Source organism: Labeo rohita, chromosome 12, assembly GCF_022985175.1.
Source record: "Labeo rohita strain BAU-BD-2019 chromosome 12, IGBB_LRoh.1.0, whole genome shotgun sequence".
NCBI classification, from domain to species: domain Eukaryota; kingdom Metazoa; phylum Chordata; class Actinopteri; order Cypriniformes; family Cyprinidae; genus Labeo; species Labeo rohita.
Genome location: NC_066880.1, coordinates 783,616 through 802,500, shown reverse-complemented (window position 1 = coordinate 802,500; position 18,885 = coordinate 783,616). Strand labels below are relative to the sequence as shown.

The 18,885-nt window shown below is 30.7% G+C and overlaps 2 protein-coding genes across 2 annotated transcripts in view; both read right to left on the bottom strand.

Moving 5' to 3' along the window:
• Positions 1 to 469, bottom strand: part of LOC127174179 (testis-expressed protein 47) — an 11,681-nt gene extending 11,212 nt beyond the window's left edge. The window contains exon 1 of the mRNA XM_051124502.1: positions 355 to 469. Within this exon, the coding sequence (XP_050980459.1) occupies positions 355 to 456 (102 nt within the window). The 5' untranslated portion in view covers positions 457 to 469. The remainder of the gene's footprint in view (positions 1 to 354) is intronic.
• A 1,963-nt stretch (positions 470 to 2,432) lies between these two features.
• On the bottom strand, positions 2,433 to 16,501 carry LOC127174178 (cytochrome P450 4F3). Its single transcript, XM_051124498.1, has 12 exons — positions 16,310 to 16,501; positions 12,729 to 12,873; positions 10,699 to 10,752; positions 10,067 to 10,194; positions 7,963 to 8,084; positions 7,605 to 7,893; positions 5,950 to 6,016; positions 5,752 to 5,875; positions 4,408 to 4,541; positions 4,229 to 4,293; positions 3,546 to 3,628; positions 2,433 to 3,439 (listed from the first exon to the last, which is right to left on the bottom strand). Exons 1-12 carry the CDS (start codon positions 16,499 to 16,501, stop codon positions 3,259 to 3,261), a joined length of 1,584 nt encoding a protein of 527 aa, XP_050980455.1. The 3' UTR covers positions 2,433 to 3,258.
• Positions 16,502 to 18,885: the final 2,384 nt, after the last annotated feature.

Sequence of the window (18,885 nt, the reverse complement as noted above, 5' to 3'; positions counted from 1 at the left end):
AAAGTTTTTCATCTTGTATTTATATGTTGTTTTGTTTCTTTCCTTTTTTTTCTCACTTTTTTTTCAGTGACCAAAAATGATTTAGTTAACAGTAACAGCACTGATCTGCCACAAGGGTAAAATAATAAAATGTATGCTTAAATGCATTTAAAAAGTAGCAAAGAAAAAGTTTCCGAGACGATGAGTTCTCACTAAATCTGTGAGTTTTGATACAAATCAACCCTTGGGACAGGGTTGAAGTGTGTACTGGAGTGTGTGCTCCTGCTCTGAATACGGTGTTTAGTTGTAACCCAGCAACCTTTGAAGAGGAGAAATCTGAGCCGCTCCTCCAGTGAATATAAGAGCTTGACAAACCTTTCTGCCAGTCCTGTGTTTCTCCATCAGCCGGTTGAACAGAGACTCTCTGTCCTCCAGCGATGATCTGACAAAATCTGCGTTCAGATGCCGCGAAGCCATGACTTCCTGTGTGTTTACACCGGTTGCTTAGCAACAGCAGTGAAGGGGGCGGGACCGAGGTGACAGTGCATGTGTGTGATCTCACATAAAGATTTTATTCAGAAAGGTCTCATATAGCATCTCTTATACAGTCAAACACTCTTCATAGTCACACTTCAGTCTCTCAGCAACAACAGAAAATGATACAAATATATTTATATTAAAGCAAATTTGTACTATATAACTGTATGGCTCAATTTCCAGTATCACATGATAACAAAAGCAAAACAAAACTATATTTCAAACATTAGCTGTTAATAAAAAACAATGTTGCATTGATTCAAATGATCACAGTATGATTTGGCTTTAAAACCAACATCTGAACAGTGAAATAAGAAGGTAAACCAACATTACAGTACTAAACGTCTCATTAAGAGAAACTCAAAAATAGCAACTTTTTTTTCAGAATTGCAAAATAGAATTGTTTAAAATTGTTAAAAAAGGTCAGAATTTTGAGATATGAATGTTCTAAATAATTTCTGACTTTTTAAAAAAATAATTCTTAATTTTTTTAAATTTTTTTTTAATTTTTTATATCATACAATTCGTGTATGACATACGATTTCTGCCACAGAATAAAAAATTATTTATCTCACAATTCTGACTTTTTTTGCAACTCTGCATTTATATCTCACAATTCTCACAATTTTCTCAAAATTGCAAGACATGAACTTTATTAAAAAAAAATAAAACTACAACTTTTTTTGTTTAGAATTCTGAGTTCATTGCTCACAATTCAGTTTTTTTTTTTTTTTTTGTTTTTTTGCCACAAAAAAATAAAGAAAAAAAATTATCTCACAATTTTGTCAAACTATTGAAATGAAGTCTAGTCCTGAAACATATTTGCATATAAAATGAGAATAAGCATTAAATAGACGCCCGTTTCTTATGGAGGGCCAAATTACTCAAAATTAAATAATTAAATAAATGTTGAAATATATAAATAAATCATTAAAATCCATCATTTAATTATTGAAAGCATAAGTAAATCTTCTGACACTGATTAAGAGAGTTGCAAAATAGAATGTTTTATAATTCTAAAAAGGATGATCTGACAAACATATTTGCATATAAAATCAGAATAAGCATTATATAGAAGCCCATTTCTGGCACTGATTAAAAGAATTTAAAAAGGTAAAAGCAAGTTTTTTTTTTATTTTAGAAATGCAAAATAGATTTTTTATAATTCAAAATTCTGACTTTTTTTTTTTTTTAATAATTCTTAATTTTTTTGTTTATTTTAAATTTTTTATATCATGCAATTCTGTCTTTTTGGTTTTCTGACACAGAATAAAAAAATATTTATCTCACAATTCTGACTTTTTTTGCAATTCTGCATTTATATCTCACAATTTTCTCAAATTTGCAAGATACAAACTTTCTTTAAAAAATAAAACTACAACTTTTTTTTGTTTTGGAATTCTGGGTTCATTGCTCACAATTCTGTTTTTTTTTTTTTGTTTGTTTTTTTGCCACAAAAAAATAAATAAAAAATAATTTTATCTCAGCTATTAAAAATGAAGTCTAGTCCTGAAACATATTTGCATATAAAATGAGAATAAGCATGAAATAGATGCCCGTTTCTTATGGAGGGCCAAATTACTCAAAATTAAATAATTAAATAAATGTTGAAATGTATAAATAAATCGTTAAATGCATCATTTAATTATTGAAAGCATAAGTAAATCTTCTGATACTGATTACGAGAGTTGCAAAATAGAATGTTTTATAATTCTAAAAAGGATGATCTGACAAACATATTAATTCATATTAATTAACATATTATTGCAACATATTATTGAATATAAAATCAGAATAAGCATTATATAGAAGCCCATTTCTGGCACTGATTAAAAGAATTTTAAAAAGTAAAAGCAAGTTTTTTATTTTTTATTTTAGAAATGCAAAATAGATTTTTTATAATTCAAAATTCTGACTTTTTTTTTTTTTTTTTTTTTTTTTTTTTAATAATTCTTAATTTTTGTTTATTTTAAATTTTTTATATCATACAATTCTGTCTTTTTGGTTTTCTGACACAGAATAAAAATTATTTATCTCACAATTCTGACTTTTTTTGCAATTCTGCATTTATATCTCACAATTTTCTCAAATTTGCAAGATACAAACTTTCTTTAAAAAATAAAACTACAACTTTTTTTTTGTTTTGGAATTCTGGGTTCATTGCTCACAATTCTGTTTTTTTTGTCTGTTTGTTTTTTTGCCACAAAAAATAAATAAAAAAATAATTTTATCTCAGCTATTAAAAATGTCTAGTCCTGAAACATATTTGCATATAAAATCAGAATAAGCAATAAATAGAAGTCATTTTCTGACACTGATTAAGAGAATTTAAAGAGGTAATAGTAACTTTTTATCTCAAAATTCAATTTTTTTTTAGAATTGCGAAATAGATTTTTTTTTATTCTAAACAAAAGGTCAGAATGTGAGATATGAACTTCCTAAATAAATAATAAGATTCTGACTTTAAAAAAAAATCTTCATTTTAAATTTTTTATATCATACAATTCTGTCTTTTTGATTTTCTGCCACAGAATAAAAAATGATTTATCTCACAATTCAGACTTTTTTTGCAATTCTGCATTTATATCTCACAATTTTCTCAAAATTGCAAGGAAGAAAGTCTAAATTATGAGAAGGTAAAACAAAATTGTGTGATTAAAAAGTCCCAGTTACCGTTTTATTTTTTATTTTGTGGTGTAAACAGACTTTCATATGATACTATTGTGTGTGTTTCAGTGCTTTTTACTCTTTGTTGGATTCATCGAGTGTCTCGAGGTTTAGCAGCAGGCCTCCCTCCGCTCTGAGAACCAGCTGATATTGACGGCGCACCGGTCTGGGGCCCGGCAGGATCCTGAACCTCGACAGAGTCTGAGCCACGACCACCCTCATCTCTGCCATGGCGAAGTTCTGCCCGATGCAGTTCCTGGAGGATCACACCATGAAAGATGGAGGTATATATATTTATATATATATATATGTATGTGTGTGTGTGTGTGTGTGTGTGTGTGTGTGTGTGTATGTGTTTGTACCTGGGTCCTGCTGAGAAGGGAATGAAAGCGTGCGATGAGCGTTTGTGTGAGTTCTCCGGGTCGAAGCGCATGGGGTCATAAACCTACACAGAGGAAAGATCAAATAAAAGCCAAATAAATTTAATGACTGCAGATCAGAGCCGTGCTGCTCAACTAGTGCGTCACCTCCCAAAAATACAGCTCAGGTCTATTTGGATCAGGTCATGGACAGCAACACTACATGCAGATAATAAAATACAACCGTTTACTTTAGTATCATTGAAATACTATTAGAATTTTTATTGATATATATATATTTTTTTTTATATTTTCTGTTTTCATTCATTTGCATTAACGTTTTGGTAAGATATTTTGTACATTCCCTACTATAAATATATTAAAACTTAATTTTTGATTAGTAATATGCATTGCTAAGAACTTCATTTGGACAACTTTAAATGTGATTTTCTCAATATTTTGATGATTTTGCATCCTCAGATTCCAGATTTTCAAATAGTTGTATCTCAGCCAAATATTGTCCTATCATAAAGCTTATTTATATAAGACGTATACATCTCAATTTCAGAAAACTGACCCTTTTGACTGGTTTTGGTTTTGAGTTGCATATAATAATGATACACATATGATACACATATAAAAACGAGTACAACAGAATTGTCTGATTAGCGAGTGAGTCGACTCACCTCTGGATCGGGCCAGACTTGAGGGTTTCGATGGACGCCATAAATACTGATCAAACACAGACATCCTGCAGACACACAAATACAGCAGTGTGAACCTCAGCGTCAGTTGTTCTCCCATAATGCAAAGCTTCAGCAGTAGTAGTGTTAGTTAGGTGTGTGTGTGTGTGTGATGCTCTGACCCTGTGGAATGATGCAGTCTCCGGCCGTCTTCATGTTTTGTGAGTAGTAGCGGGTGAGCGCCAGAACGGGCGAGTGGAGTCTCAGACTCTCCTTGATGCACATGGTGGTGAAGGGCAGCTGACCCAGATCCTCCCTGCACAGCACACACATGATGCTTAGAGGATGTGCTACACTTGTCAAAGTGTCCATTATACAAAAGAGGATGTTATACATAAACACTCTATCCCACAATGCAATGTGCTGATTTTTAACATTTCTCTCCTGACTCATTAAAAATGCAAAAATAAGCATATTTTTCTCTGAGATTGTAACTGGATGCATTTAAAAAAATATTTATTATATTTATTATTTAACTGCATTTTAAAACTTTAATTTACTAAACAGTTTTACATGTGTCTTATTTATTTTTCTGTCTAAAAATTATTTAATAATTTGTTTTATTTTAACTACAGTTAAAAATGTTATCTCATTTTGTTTAAATGACAAAAAACTATTAAAAATGAAAAAAAATCTGAGATTATAACTGGATGCATTTAAAAAAATATGTATTATATTTATTATTTAACTGCATCTTTAAACTTGAATTTACTAAACAATTTTAATTGTCTTATTTATTTTTCAGTTTTAAAATAATTTAATAATTTGTTTTATTTTAAATACATTTAAAAAAATGCTATTTACATTTTTTTTTTTAATGACTAAAAAAATGCTAAAAATGAAAAAAGTTCTGAGATTGTAACTGGATGCATTTAAAATATATATATATATATATTATATTTATTATTGAACTGCATTTTAAAACTTAATTTACTAAACAGTTTTATGTCTTTTTTTCAGTTTAAAAATAATTTAATAATTTGTTTTATTTTAACTACATTTAAAAAATCTTATTTCAAATTTTTTTTTTTATGACAAAAAACTATTAAAAATGAAAAAAAAAAAATCTGAGATTGTAACTGGATGCATTTAAAAAATATGTATTATATTTATTATTTAACTGCATTTTAAAACTTAAATTTACGAAACAGTTTTACATTTGTCTTATTTATTTTTCAATTTAAATTTATTTCATAACTTGTTTTATTTTAACTACCTTTAAAAAACTATATATATATATATATATTTTTTTTTTTTAAATGACTAAAAAACTATTTTAAAAAATACTATTTTATGGCTTTATTTAACTACATTTTAAAGCCTGAATGTACTAAATAATTTAATGTGTTCATATATCAATTTAAAAATGATTTATTATTTAGTGTTTTACTTTAAAACTTTACATAAACAGTAAACTTTAAGTAAACCAGTTTTTAAAATGACATTTTAAATGAAGTTTTTCTGACCAGCTGATGTTGTGTTCGTCTCGCAGCACTGATCTGATTTCAGCTCGACAGCGCTCCTGATGGTCCTGATGCATGGCCAGGTTGTAGAAGATCCAGGAGAGGGCGCTGGCCGTGGTGTCGTGACCTGATGAAGACGCCAGTGATGCTTCATCATCCAAACTTTCACAGAAGCAGTGAATATATAAACATGAGACTCACCGGCAAACATGAACATATCAGCATGAGCCTTGATCTCCTCGTCCGTGAGTCCCTCACCATTCTCATCCTGAACACCAGAAAATATATTAACAAAACACTTGTAGTTTAGTAGAAAAAAGCCTCTTCTGTTCCCCAACGCTGCCTTTATTTAATTAAAAATACAGTAAAAATTATGAAATATTATTCTAGTTTAAAATATCTGTTTTCTATGTGAATATCTGTTAAAATGTAATTTATTTCTGTGATCAAAGCTGAATTTTCAGCATCATTACTCCAGTCTTTAGTGTCACATGATCCTTCAGAAATCATTCTAATATGCTGATTTGCTGCTCAACAAACATTTATGATTATTATCAATGATGAAACAGTTTTCCTGCCCAATATATTTGTGTTAATTGTATTAAATTGGTCAGAAGTGACAGTAAAGACATTTATAATGCTACAGAACATTTCTATTTCAAATAAATGCTGTTCTTCTGAACTTTCTATTCATCTGTGAATCCTGAAAAATAAAATGTATGACAGTTTCCACAAAAATATTGTGCAGCACAACTGTTTTCAACATTGCTAATAATCAGAAATTTTTATTATTTTTGATCAAATGAGTGCATTTTAAAACTTGAATGTACTAAACAGTTTTACATGTATCTTATTTATTTTTCAGTTTAAAAATTATTTAATAATTATTTTTAACTGCATTAAAAAAAATACTGTTTACATTTTTAATGACTAAAAAACTATTAAAAATAAAGAAAAAAAACCTGAGATGCATTAAAAAAATATTTATTATTTAACTGCATTTTAAAACTTAACAATTTATTAAATGTAACAATTTATTAAAAAAAATAAATTACTAAAATGACAAAATAATGTTTAAAAATATTAAAAATAAAAAAAAATCAGAGATTGTAACTAGATGCATTTAAAAATATTTATTATATTTATTTTGTAACTGTATTTTAAAACTTAAAATTACTAAACAGTTTTACATGTGTCTTTATTTTTCAGTTTAAAAATTATTAAAATTTTTTATAAGAACATTTTTAAAAAATACTGTTTAAATTTTTAATGACTAAAAAAAACTAATAAAAGTAGAAGAAAAATCTGAGATTGTAACTGGATGTATTTAAAAAATATTACATTTATTAAATATTTACTAAAAAATATTAAAAATGTAAAAAATAAAAATCTGCAATTGTAACTGGATGCATTTTAAAAAATATTTATTTATTTATTAAATACTCATTATTTATTATGTAACTATTTTTAAAACTTAAATTTACTAAACAGTTTTACATGTGTCTTATTTTTCTGTTTAAAAAATATTTACTAATTTGTTTTATTTGAACTATATTTAAAAAAAAATATTTATTTTTTTAACTGTCTAAAAACATTGCTAATAATCATAAATGCTTCTTGAGCAGCAAATCATAATATTAGAATAATCATGTGACGCTGAAGACTGGAGTAATGATGCTGAAAACTCAGATTTGATCACAACAATCAATTCCAGTTTAACAGATATTCACATAGACAACAGCTGTTTTAAATTATAATAATATTTCACAATTTTTAAAGTATTTTTGATCAAATGAGTGCAGCCTTGGGCAAATCTTAAAGAGTTTATGCATTGTATGTTGTTTAAAAAAACATACTTTTGACAGTAGCAGTAAATCGATGAGATCCGTGTCTTTTTTCTTGTATCCTCCCGTGTATTCCAGGTTCTCCGTGTGGTTCTTTGCGGATCCCTGCTGGTTGAGTTGGGAACGGCGTTCTTGCACGATTTTAGCCGTGAACTCGTGTACGATGTCGCACGCCTTGCGAAAGCGCCGTCCCTGTTCGGAGCGCCAGTACAGCCAGTCCCAGTGATACGGAAGGTAATGCTGCCTCTGAACCAACAGTTTAGACAGATCCAGAATGGCTGAGATGTATTCGCTGGGTTTCCTGAGAGACAGACGTGAGTTACGAGCGAGTTTTCTCGTATCGGTGCGTATGACGGACGGACACACTCACCCCTGACAGTGACTGTCGCAGCTGAAGGTGCATTTGAGCAGACTGTCCAGCGTCATCGAGCTCATGTGCTCAAACATGTCCAGACTGTTCTGTCCTTCGGCCAGCAGACGGCGCCATTTATCCTGAATCACACAACAAACACACGCAACCACAGAACAAACCGCTGGTCATGAAAAGTTCCTCACACTTCAGTACAGACACACCTTCATCTTCCGTTTTCAAGATCGTGTGAACACACAAGTGCTATTGTGATGACTGCTGAGAGCTGTGCTAAAAATGGGGACCTGCACAAAAAACATGTTCACTGTAAAAAAGGAAATAAGAAATAATAAAAGGACATGAGGCTTATTGAAATTTATGAACATTTGGGGAATATTTTGATCAATTTTATTTTGAGGAATTTGACCATTTCAGCGAAATTTTGTAAGGAAATAATAATAATAATAATAATAAATTAATAATTAATAATAATAAAAAAAATATATATATATTTTACTTAAAGAACGTGAAGCTTATTTTTAGAACATTAAAATAAAGTACAGAAAAACTGGATGATCATTTTGATAAATTTGCATGAAAATAATGTCACAATCAGGGTTATTATAGTTAACTAAAACTAAAATTTAAAAAAACAATTGTGCTAAAAATGCACATTAAAGATGCACAAAAAACATGTTCAATGTAAAACATGTAAGGAAAAATAGAAATAATATTTTGCTTAAAAAGCATGCAGTATATTTTAAGAACATTAAAATAGAGTCCTTGGAATTTGGGGAACATTTTGTTAAATTTGCATGAAAATAACGTCACATTCAGGGTTATTATAGTTAACTAAAACTAAAATTAAAAAAAAAAAAATACTAAAATATCTAAAAATAATAAAAAATAACCGGTCACAAACAACACAAAAAATATAAAAATTAAAATGAAACCTAAAATTAAAACCCAAAACTAAAACTATAAAAAAAAAAAAACATTTCACTACTTGAAATAAATAAATTAAAATTTAAATAAAATCTGTAAAAGCCTTAAAATTTAGTTTCAGGTAGTTGCTACAAAAATCAAAAATAAAAACTATATAGACATATTTTAAAAAAATTACAAAACATTACAAAATAATTGCTAAAACTATAACTTAAATTAAAATAAAATCAGAGAATATAAAAATAAAAACTGATTCAAAACACTGAATGAAAATCGAACATTTTGATTAATTTACATAATAATAATGTCAGTCAGGGTTATTATAGTTAACGAAAACTAAAATAAAGCTAAAAACTAAGAAAAGATGCGCAAAACATGGTCACAGGTCACAATTTCACTGTAAAATCTAAGGAAATAAGAAATAATATTTTGCATAAAAAACATGTAAATTTGCATGAAAATGTCACAATTAGTTAAGTAAAATAAAAATAAATAATTAAAATAAAATTTGTAACAACGTTTTAAGTAGTTTAAGTTGAAATACTAAAATATACAAAAATAACAACACACTTTGACAAACAAAAACTACTAAAATTGGCCACAAAATAGCACAAAAATATTACAAATAAAACTAAACTGTTATTATAATTAACCAAACCTAAAACTATAAAACATTTCACTACTTTAAATTAAAATTTAAATAAAATCTGAAAAAACATACTTTGTTTCAGTTAATTGCCACTAACTAAAAAAAAAAAAAAAAATACACAAATTGCTGAAAATGTAACATAAATTAAAATGAAAACAGAAAATTTTGCCTTTTACAAAAATTTCTTATGTGAACTCATGACCTGTAAGTATTTGAGAGATTCACCCTGTACTACTTCTCTTTTTTTAGGATGAATTTCTTAAGTGTTTTAGCTGTCAGATTATCTGATGTGAGATATCTCATTGTAGGTTACTGGTTTGCTTGCGTGCAGTCAGCACTGCCAGCGTAAACGCCGTATCTGTAAGATGTGTTCAGCTGCACGAAACATCAGGAAACATCAGGAAATGATCTGTCATCACGGTAGATTATTTTTACAAATCAGCAACCTTGCAAAGTTTCTGCCAGTTGAACGACCTCACATGAACTAGAAATTAATGTTGATTTTAAAATGTTTGTGTGTGTTAAACATACATGCATGATGTTGGCGGACTGGTTGAATATGTGAACGTATTTTTTGAGAATGTCGAAGTGAAACGCAGGAGTCAGAAGTCGCCGATGGCGTGACCATTCCTGACCGTTCTGAAGCAGAAGACAATGACCTGTAAAACACAGGAAGAGCTTTATAGACAGAAACACAAGTTTAGGGTCAGTGACATGTTTAAATGTTTTGGAACGAAATCTCTTCTGCTCACCAAAGCTGCTTTTATTTGATCAAAACCACCTTAAAAATAGTGAAATATTTTTAGAATCTAAAATATCTGTTTTCTATGTGAATATCAGTTAAATTTAAATTTATTTCTGTGATGCGTAGATGAATTTTCAGCATCATTGCTCGTCGTCAGTGTCTTCAGAAATCATTCTAATATGCTGATTTGCTGCTCAAGAAACATTTCTGTTTTGTGCTGCCAAAAACTGTCATGCATTTTTATTTCAGAATAGAAAGTTAAAAAAAAAACAGCATTTATTCAAAATGGATTTTTTTTGTAACATTATTAATGATCAATTTATTGCATCTTTGATTCATTTCTTTCAAAACAAATTGTTACTGACCCCAAACTTGCATGCTATGTAGGACAGAAAGCATATGTTTGGAAATCACTTACCCAACCATGGTTTCATAAACCCATAAAAGATCTTGTCTTTGTAAGTAATGTTTGCTGCCAGAACAAATATAAAAAGTTGAATGTTATTACAACACTTTTTATAGCAAGCGATGATCATCTACACACTTGACGTTAACAAATGCTTAGAAGCTCTGGAACGCATTTGTTGATGTTAAACTGCGACTGCTGCAATAATTCATGTGACCCTCACAGCGGAAACACTCGCCTCAGCCCTCACACAGACACCCCAGATGCACTTCTGCGAATATTTCGCAAGAAAATGTACTTGTTTCAGTTAATAGACTCACTTGCTCACCAATGGATCCTCTGCAGTGAATGGGTGCCGTCAGAATGAGAGTCACAATAATCACAATAATCCACAAGTAATCCACACCACTCCAGTCCATCAATTAACATCTTGAGAAAACAAAAGATGAAACAAATCCATCATTAAGACACTTTTTAACTAAAATAAATAGTCTATAATCCATAATAACACTTCCTCCAGGGAAAAAGTGGTCTGGTCTGAATCAGGAGAGAAATCTGTGCAGATCAAACACCATTTACAAGCCAAAACAGCTCTAATATGAGATGTGAGAGACAACAGGAGATGGACTTTTTCACTGGAGGAAGTCTTATTATGGATCATGAACTTGTAATTTAGTGTAAAATGTCTTAATGATGGATTTGTTTCAGCTTTCGTCTTCTCAAGATGTGAACTGATGGACTGGAGTGGTGTGGATTACTTGTGGATTATTGTGATGTTTTTATCGGCTGTTTGGACTCTCATTCTGATGGCACCCATTCTCATCCATTGGTGAGCAAGTGATGGAATGACACATTTCTACAAATCTGATGAAAAAACAAATTCATCCTCATCTTGTATCAGTAATGATCTGACAAAATGACACTTAATAGCAAAAGAAATGTGTCATTCCATTACTGTCTTACCAATGGATCTTTTGCAGTAAATGGGTGCCGTCAGAATGAGAGTGAAGGCAGCTGACAAAAACATCGCAATAATCTATAATAACGCTTCCTCCAGTGAAAAAGTGGTCTGATCTGAATCAGGAGAGAAATCTGCACAGATCAAGCACCGTTTACAAGCCAAAACAGCTCTAATGTGAGATGTGAGAGAAAACAGGAGATGGACTTTTTCACTGGAGGAAGTCTTATTATGGATTAGGGACTCGTTAAAAATGTCTTAATGATGGATTTGTTTCATCTTTTGTCTTCTCAAGATGTGAACTGATGGACTGGAGTGGTGTGGATTACTTGTGGATTATTGTGATGTTTTTATCAGCTGTTTGCACTCTTATTCTGACGGCACCCATTCACTGCAGAGGATCCATTTGTGAGCAAGTGATGGAATGATTCTACAAATCTGATGAACAAACAAACTCATCCTAATCTTGTATCACTAATGATGTGAAAAAATGACATTTAATAGCAAAAGAAATGTGTCATTCCATCACTTGCTCACCAGTGGATGTGAATGGGTGCCGTCAGAATGAGAGTCCAAACAGCTAATATAAACGTCACAATAATCCACAAGTAATCCACACCACTCCAGTCCATCAGTTCACATCTTGAGAAGACAAAAGATGAAACAAATCCATCATTAAGATGTTTTTAATTAATCCATAATAACACTTCCTCCAGAGAAGAAGTCCATCTCCTCAAAATCCATGTGTGGCTGAAAATTTAGCCACATATTTGTTTTGAGCTGTTTCGGCTTGTAAACGGTGCTTGATCTGTGCAGATTTCTCTCCTGATTCAGACCAGACCACTTTTTTTATTGGAGAAAGCGTTATTATGGACTGTGGTTTTTTAGCTGCAAACGTCTTAATGATGAATCTGTTTTAGCTTTTGTCTTCTCAAGATGATGGACTGGAGTGGTGTGGATTATTGTGATGTTTTTATCAGCTGTTTGGACTCTTATTCTGACGGCACCCATTCACTGCATTGAGTGAGCAAGTGATGGAATGACGCATTTCTCCACATGCTTTATGGTTATGTGCATTTCTCACCTGAGGCTGTCAGAAGTGATTTGATGTAGTCTGGGTGGAAAAGCCGGACCATATTGTAGAACGGGCCCAGATACCAAGCGCAGGAGTGAACGTACCTCCTGATCAGATCATCAACGGCCTGCAGTCCCTCTTCATTATGGCCCATCTGAAACACACAGCAGCTGCTTCAGTTAAGGAAAATCTCTCGCGGGCTTCCGCTAAAAGCACAGGCGTTATAATTACGGCTCCTGTGGCTTTAACACTCGACATAGTCTGACGGGTTTTATGATCTGCTACTGTGAGACATTAAATGCGCTCTGACTTTGAAGTTGTGCTAAAAACACACTATCCCGATGCCCACTATATACTGCCTACAGTATGTGAAACAGTATGCATGATGCAACGAAGCATTACAAATAATAGTATGCTACAATGTATCATTCATTCTTAGTTATGCAAACTTTGAAGGAACATTCCATTTCAGAGGAAACATTGTGGGAATGTTACATTTGAATGTTCTCCAAACATTCTGAAACAATAGTAACATTTCAAAAACATTAGAGGTGAGATACTGCAGGTGTATAGGCTAAAAAAATGAACAAATAGTTATCACCTTACCCAGTTGATAATTGCAGTGTTTTTGTATTACAAGTTTTCTAAAATGTTAGGTAATATGTGCTAATTTGCATACATTTCTAGTACAAAAATCTAAACACTGGATGAAGTCAGTTTCAAAATTCTTGTTTATTTTTTTTTTTTTTTGTTTTGTTTTTGACATATTAGAGTAAAATGTTTTTGCAGAGGGACTTTTGGGTGTCTTGTTTTGTCACGCCATAATTCAAAAAACAGACAGAAAACAATATATTTTCACAGTTTTTGGGGGGAATAAAATGTATAAAATCAAGCAAATTATATATGAACAAATCCCTCTGTAAAAACCTTCAGGATATAGACAGGAATAAAAATGTAAAGTTTGGTGTGTGTAAAATGGAAGCATAAGGGTAGCAAAATTCCTTTTGAAATGTAATATGCAAAATGGCAACGCAATATGTAAAACAGCAACGTATTCCTGTATTTGAATTTACTTTTTTCTCATACCATATGTGCAATGTTTATTGCAAAATGATAATTAAAACCAAATCAAAGGTTAATGCTTTATAAGTTGCAAAATTAACATGAAAATGTATTACCAAAATCAGATAAGTTTAACACGTCCAAACAAAAACTGTAGCAAAATTATCATTTAAATGGTGTTTTTCCTAAATGCATTTAGACTTAGGGATAGGACACTTGGCACTGCAATTTTGGTAATACATTTTCATTTTAATTTTGCAACTTATAAAGCATTAAAATATGTTTTTAACTTACATATTAAATCTAGTGTAGGAAATGGCAAGTCTAAATTACATAATTAAAATTTCATTTTGCACTAAATGTTGCACATATGTATGGGAAAATGTAAATTTAAATACAGGAATACATTGCCATTTCAAAATATATTTTGCTACCCATATGCTTCCATATTAGTGCTCCTGAAGAGGAGATTTATGGCTCAGCGTAGGAGGAAAAAAGTCATTTTGAGAAAACGGCCTTTAAAAATATGTATTGTAATTGAATTCTATTGACACAAAGATAAAGTGCTATAAAAGAAACACTTCACAGTGTCTTTTGGAAAATCTCAGACTTGACAGGTACATGAAAAAACGTGTTTTTGCCTGCAGCGTCTCCCTTTAAGCGAGTGGCATTCAGTTTAAATGTTTGTTTGCTTTTCCATTTCTGCATTTGTGCTTTCAGTTCTGGCAGTTACTAAGAATGATGAAAAATAGTGGATATTACACCTGCTTCGTGTTCATTCTTCACACTGTATACTGCAGGAATGAGAGTATCCTTGTAAAATGCTGTTGTGAACATGAGTCATGTCCTCAGAGCAACATTAAACATGCAAATAACACTGCCTGGTCAAACAACACTGAATTTTCACTCATGAGGAAAGCAGTTTTGAAAAACTCCCCTTATTAGCTCAGACTGAAAACTGTTGATGAGAACAAACCATGAGCTCTGAGATGCATGATCAGCGATAGTGATCTTTTGCAGAGCAGTGCGGTGAAATTTAGTCTAGTTCCTGTATACTCGCACGGTGAGTGGCTATCACTATTGTTTCGCTGGAGAGCACTTCAACTAATGAATTGATCCATGCCATTATCTGAACAGGTCACAACTTTACATTTACGGCTTAGATAGAAGAACCCGTTTTTCTGCTTCGCCCTTTCAAATGTGATGTTATGTTGTTGCACATGAGCTTATGCAACTTCAAAGCAATGCAATATCAGTTTTAACTCTTTCCTCTTTTTTAAGAACACTTTCCTTCTTGGTCAGTTGAGAAATAACATTTCCTCTGCTGGTGGGTCACAAATGCGCTTTAAGAGACAGACACGACTATGGTAAGAATAGATCATTATGACACTGCAATGCAAAATATGTCAGTGAAAATCCTCAAACATTAGAGATTTGCTATGAAAAGGTACTAGAGTAGCTTCATGGTATTTTCCACGTTCAAAGAACGTTTTGCTAATGTTCCCTCTAGGTTATGAAAATGTTGTTTTTTAAAACGTCCAGTTTTTGAGCGTTTAAAAATGTTTATTTGTTCTTGATTATTCGAACGTTATGGAAACATTCCATTTTGTGATGTTGCAATCATTATTGGAATGTTACTTTTGAATCTTCTCCAAACATTCTGAAAGTAGGCTATACTTTCAGTGTAGTAGTTTACTGAGACTGTACTTCAAATTGTACTAAAATACTAAAGAAGTTTTTAATTAGTAAACTATTAGTACACCTATAAGTTCACTTTTAGTATAGTTGCAGTACAAACTAAAAACAGATGTAAACTAGTTGTGTACTCAAAGTTAACTGTTGTTATACTTAAAGTATACTTGACCCTGGACCACAAAACCAGTCTTGAGTAGCATGGGTGTATTTATAGCAATAGCCAACAATACATTATATGGGTCAAAATTATCATGTATATTATGTATAAACCTCAATTTTAAAAAACATTGACCCTCATGACTTGTTTTGTGGCCCATGCTCACATAGAGTAGAAAAGTGGGCCAATTCATACCTAAGGAGTACTGAAATAGTACACTATAGTACTAGTACACTGATATTTGTATACTTTCTAATACTTTCTACATAAAGTAGGCTATACTTTAAAATAAAAATATATATATAATTGAAGTATACTTATTTTTGGTAATGCTCAAACATTAATGATTTGTTATAAACAGGTACTATAGTGGCTCCACAGTATTTTCCACGTTCCAAGAACGTTTTGCTAACGTTCCCTTTAGGTTATGAAAACGATATATTTTTTAAATGTTTATTTTTTTTTTCTTGTTTATCCGACCGTTAAGGAAACATTCCATATTACATTGTTGCAAACATGATTGGAATGTTACTTTTGAATCGTCTCCCGACATGTAACATGTAACAAGTTGTTACATTTGTTACATTCCAACGGTCATCAAAGCGCATAATATTTAGTATAAATGTGAATGATGTATGAATGCTCTATCTATCTGTGTGGTGTCAGGTGAACTCACTAGTCCCATGTGCCCCATGATCCAGTTTCTCTGCGGCGGCTGATTGAAGCATCGCAGCTCGCGTCGTTTGAGGGCGAGGCGCGTCGCAAACGCGCACAGGAGCGCCGCAGCGGAGAGCGCGAGGATCCCGAACAGCGAGCAACCGGAGAGGAGCGTGCGCACAAACCCGATCAGACCCCCTGAGACCACCATCGTCCAGAACCTGGAGACCAAAACACCTTTACTTTCCAATAACAATAGCCGGTGTTTGAAGTTCGTGCCAAGCAAAGATGAAAGCACACACGCGTCTCACTTATATTTTAACCTATGCGCGTGTTGTACATACAGTATAAACGCATATATCCGCTATAAACACTGTTCTGTGCGTTTGTAAATGTCACATGAGTGAGACCTGTGTGATGAGCTGCTGCTGCTGCTGAAGTGTGTCTTGTCAGATAAAGTTGAGCTACAGTTCCGGGTCCTGGTGCATCATAAACACGCAACATATGATATACTGAACATCATACATGATTAATAAAGCCTGATATGATTCATGCACATCACTCAAATTTAGTGCAAATTTGTTTAGATCATCACATTAGATTACAGTACAGAAAGTGTTTAGAGGCTGCGCAAACCTTAAAGTTTTAAATGTTGTAAATTATAATATTCATAATATTAGTTTATTAAATGTAGTAGATCTATGTTTGAACCTGGAAATTCATATTTGAATCATGCAGAGTGAAAGTAGTTTGTTACGGGATGTTGTTTATACATGTTTGTTGATCAGACGTTGTTTTACATCATTGGCACCGGCAGATGGCGCTGCTGTAACATGAGGAACAGATCGTTTTTTAGCAATTTAATCTGTCCAGATCAGAATTTATGTATTCTTAATATTTTACATAAGAGGAAATCCTTTTTGAAAACTGGTTCAGTAATGGAGTTTAATGTTTGTCTTAAATTAAAAGGTCTTTATTTTTGGACCTTGTTACTTTAAATCCAAGCCCCACTTTAATATCTTCAAACAAAAACGTATTTCAAATCCTTCTTATAACTTTATTCTTACTCAAAATATCCACCTTTTTCCACAGATAAGAGTGGGAGTGGCCAGTTGTAGATGCTATGGGTGTGGCTTCCGGTCTCATCCGCATCCAGCTATTTATAGCTACTTAATATTGTAAATTGTCTTGTTTTATCGTATTATTTTAATGTATTTTCGTAATTATGAACATCCTAACAGTTTTATCGTTTACTGCACGTTGTTAATTGTCTTGTTATTTCTCTATAGCGGCTGATAAACCGGAAGTCTCACCCATAAGCTTACTTACGCATTGAACAAAACGGTGGATGCCATTATTAGAATGTATATTTTTATTATTCCAAAACGTTAAAAGTTTTCAGAATGTTATTTAAAGGTTACAAACACGTTTCTTAGAACGTTAATAAAGAAGTTTTTAAAAAAATTTCTAAATTACAAATAACATCATAAGGACGTCTTGAGAATGTTGAGCTCAGAACGTTTTTCTCAACAGTATGAGAACGTATATCAAATATCAAATGTTATTAAAGTTATAAGAACGTTTTGAAAGTATATATATATATTTTTTGAAAGCATTTTGTCCCAATATTTTTACCTTTATGAATATATATATATATATATATATTTGAAAGCATTTTGTCCCAATATTTTTACTTTTATATATATATATATATATATATATATATTTGAAAGCATTTTGTCCCAATATTTTTACTTTTATGAATACATATATATATATATATATATATATATATATATATATATATATATATATATATTTTGAAAGCATTTTGTCCCAATATTTTTACTCTTATGAATATATATATATATATATATATATATATATATATATATATATATATGTATATATTTGAAAGCATTTTGTCCCAATATTTTTACTCTTATGAATATATATATATATATATATATGTATATATTTGACAGCATTTTGTCCCAATATTTTTACCTTTATGAATATATATATATATATATATATATATATATATATATATATATATATATATATATATATATATATTTGAAAGCATTTTGTCCCAATATTTTTACTTTTATGAATATATATATATATATATATTTGAAAGCATTTTGTCCCAATATTTTTACCTTTACCTTTTTTTTTTTTTTTTTTTTTTTAATTGCTCATTTGTGTATATAACGTCTAATTCCTGTTCTGGAAATGGAGGTCGATTTGCAATATTTTATTTAAATTTTTTTTTGAAAACGTTTTGTCCCAATATTTTTACCTTTATGAGTATATATATATATATATATATATTTGAAAGCATTTTGTCCCAATATTTTTACTTTTATGAATATATATATATATGTATATATATATATATATATATATATATATTTGAAAGCATTTTGTCCCAATATTTTTACCTTTATGAATATATATATATATATATATATATATATTTTTGAAAGCATTTTGTCCCAATATTTTTACTTTTATGAATACATATATATATATATATATATATGTATATATATATATATATATATATATGTATATATTTGAAAGCATTTT

What these genes read in the sequence shown, in the direction of transcription:
- LOC127174178 (XM_051124498.1), bottom strand. Translation starts at nt 16,501, where the DNA reads ATGGTGGTCTCAGGGGGTCTGATCGGGTTTGTGCGCACGCTCCTCTCC. An exon ending in TGCGACAGTCACTGTCAGGG is followed by an intron (nt 7,894 to 7,962) that starts GTGAGTGTGTCC and finishes TCTGTCTCTCAG; the next exon opens with GAAACCCAGCGAATACATCT. An exon ending in CCCTTCTCAGCAGGACCCAG is followed by an intron (nt 3,440 to 3,545) that starts GTACAAACACAT and finishes GTGATCCTCCAG; the next exon opens with GAACTGCATCGGGCAGAACT.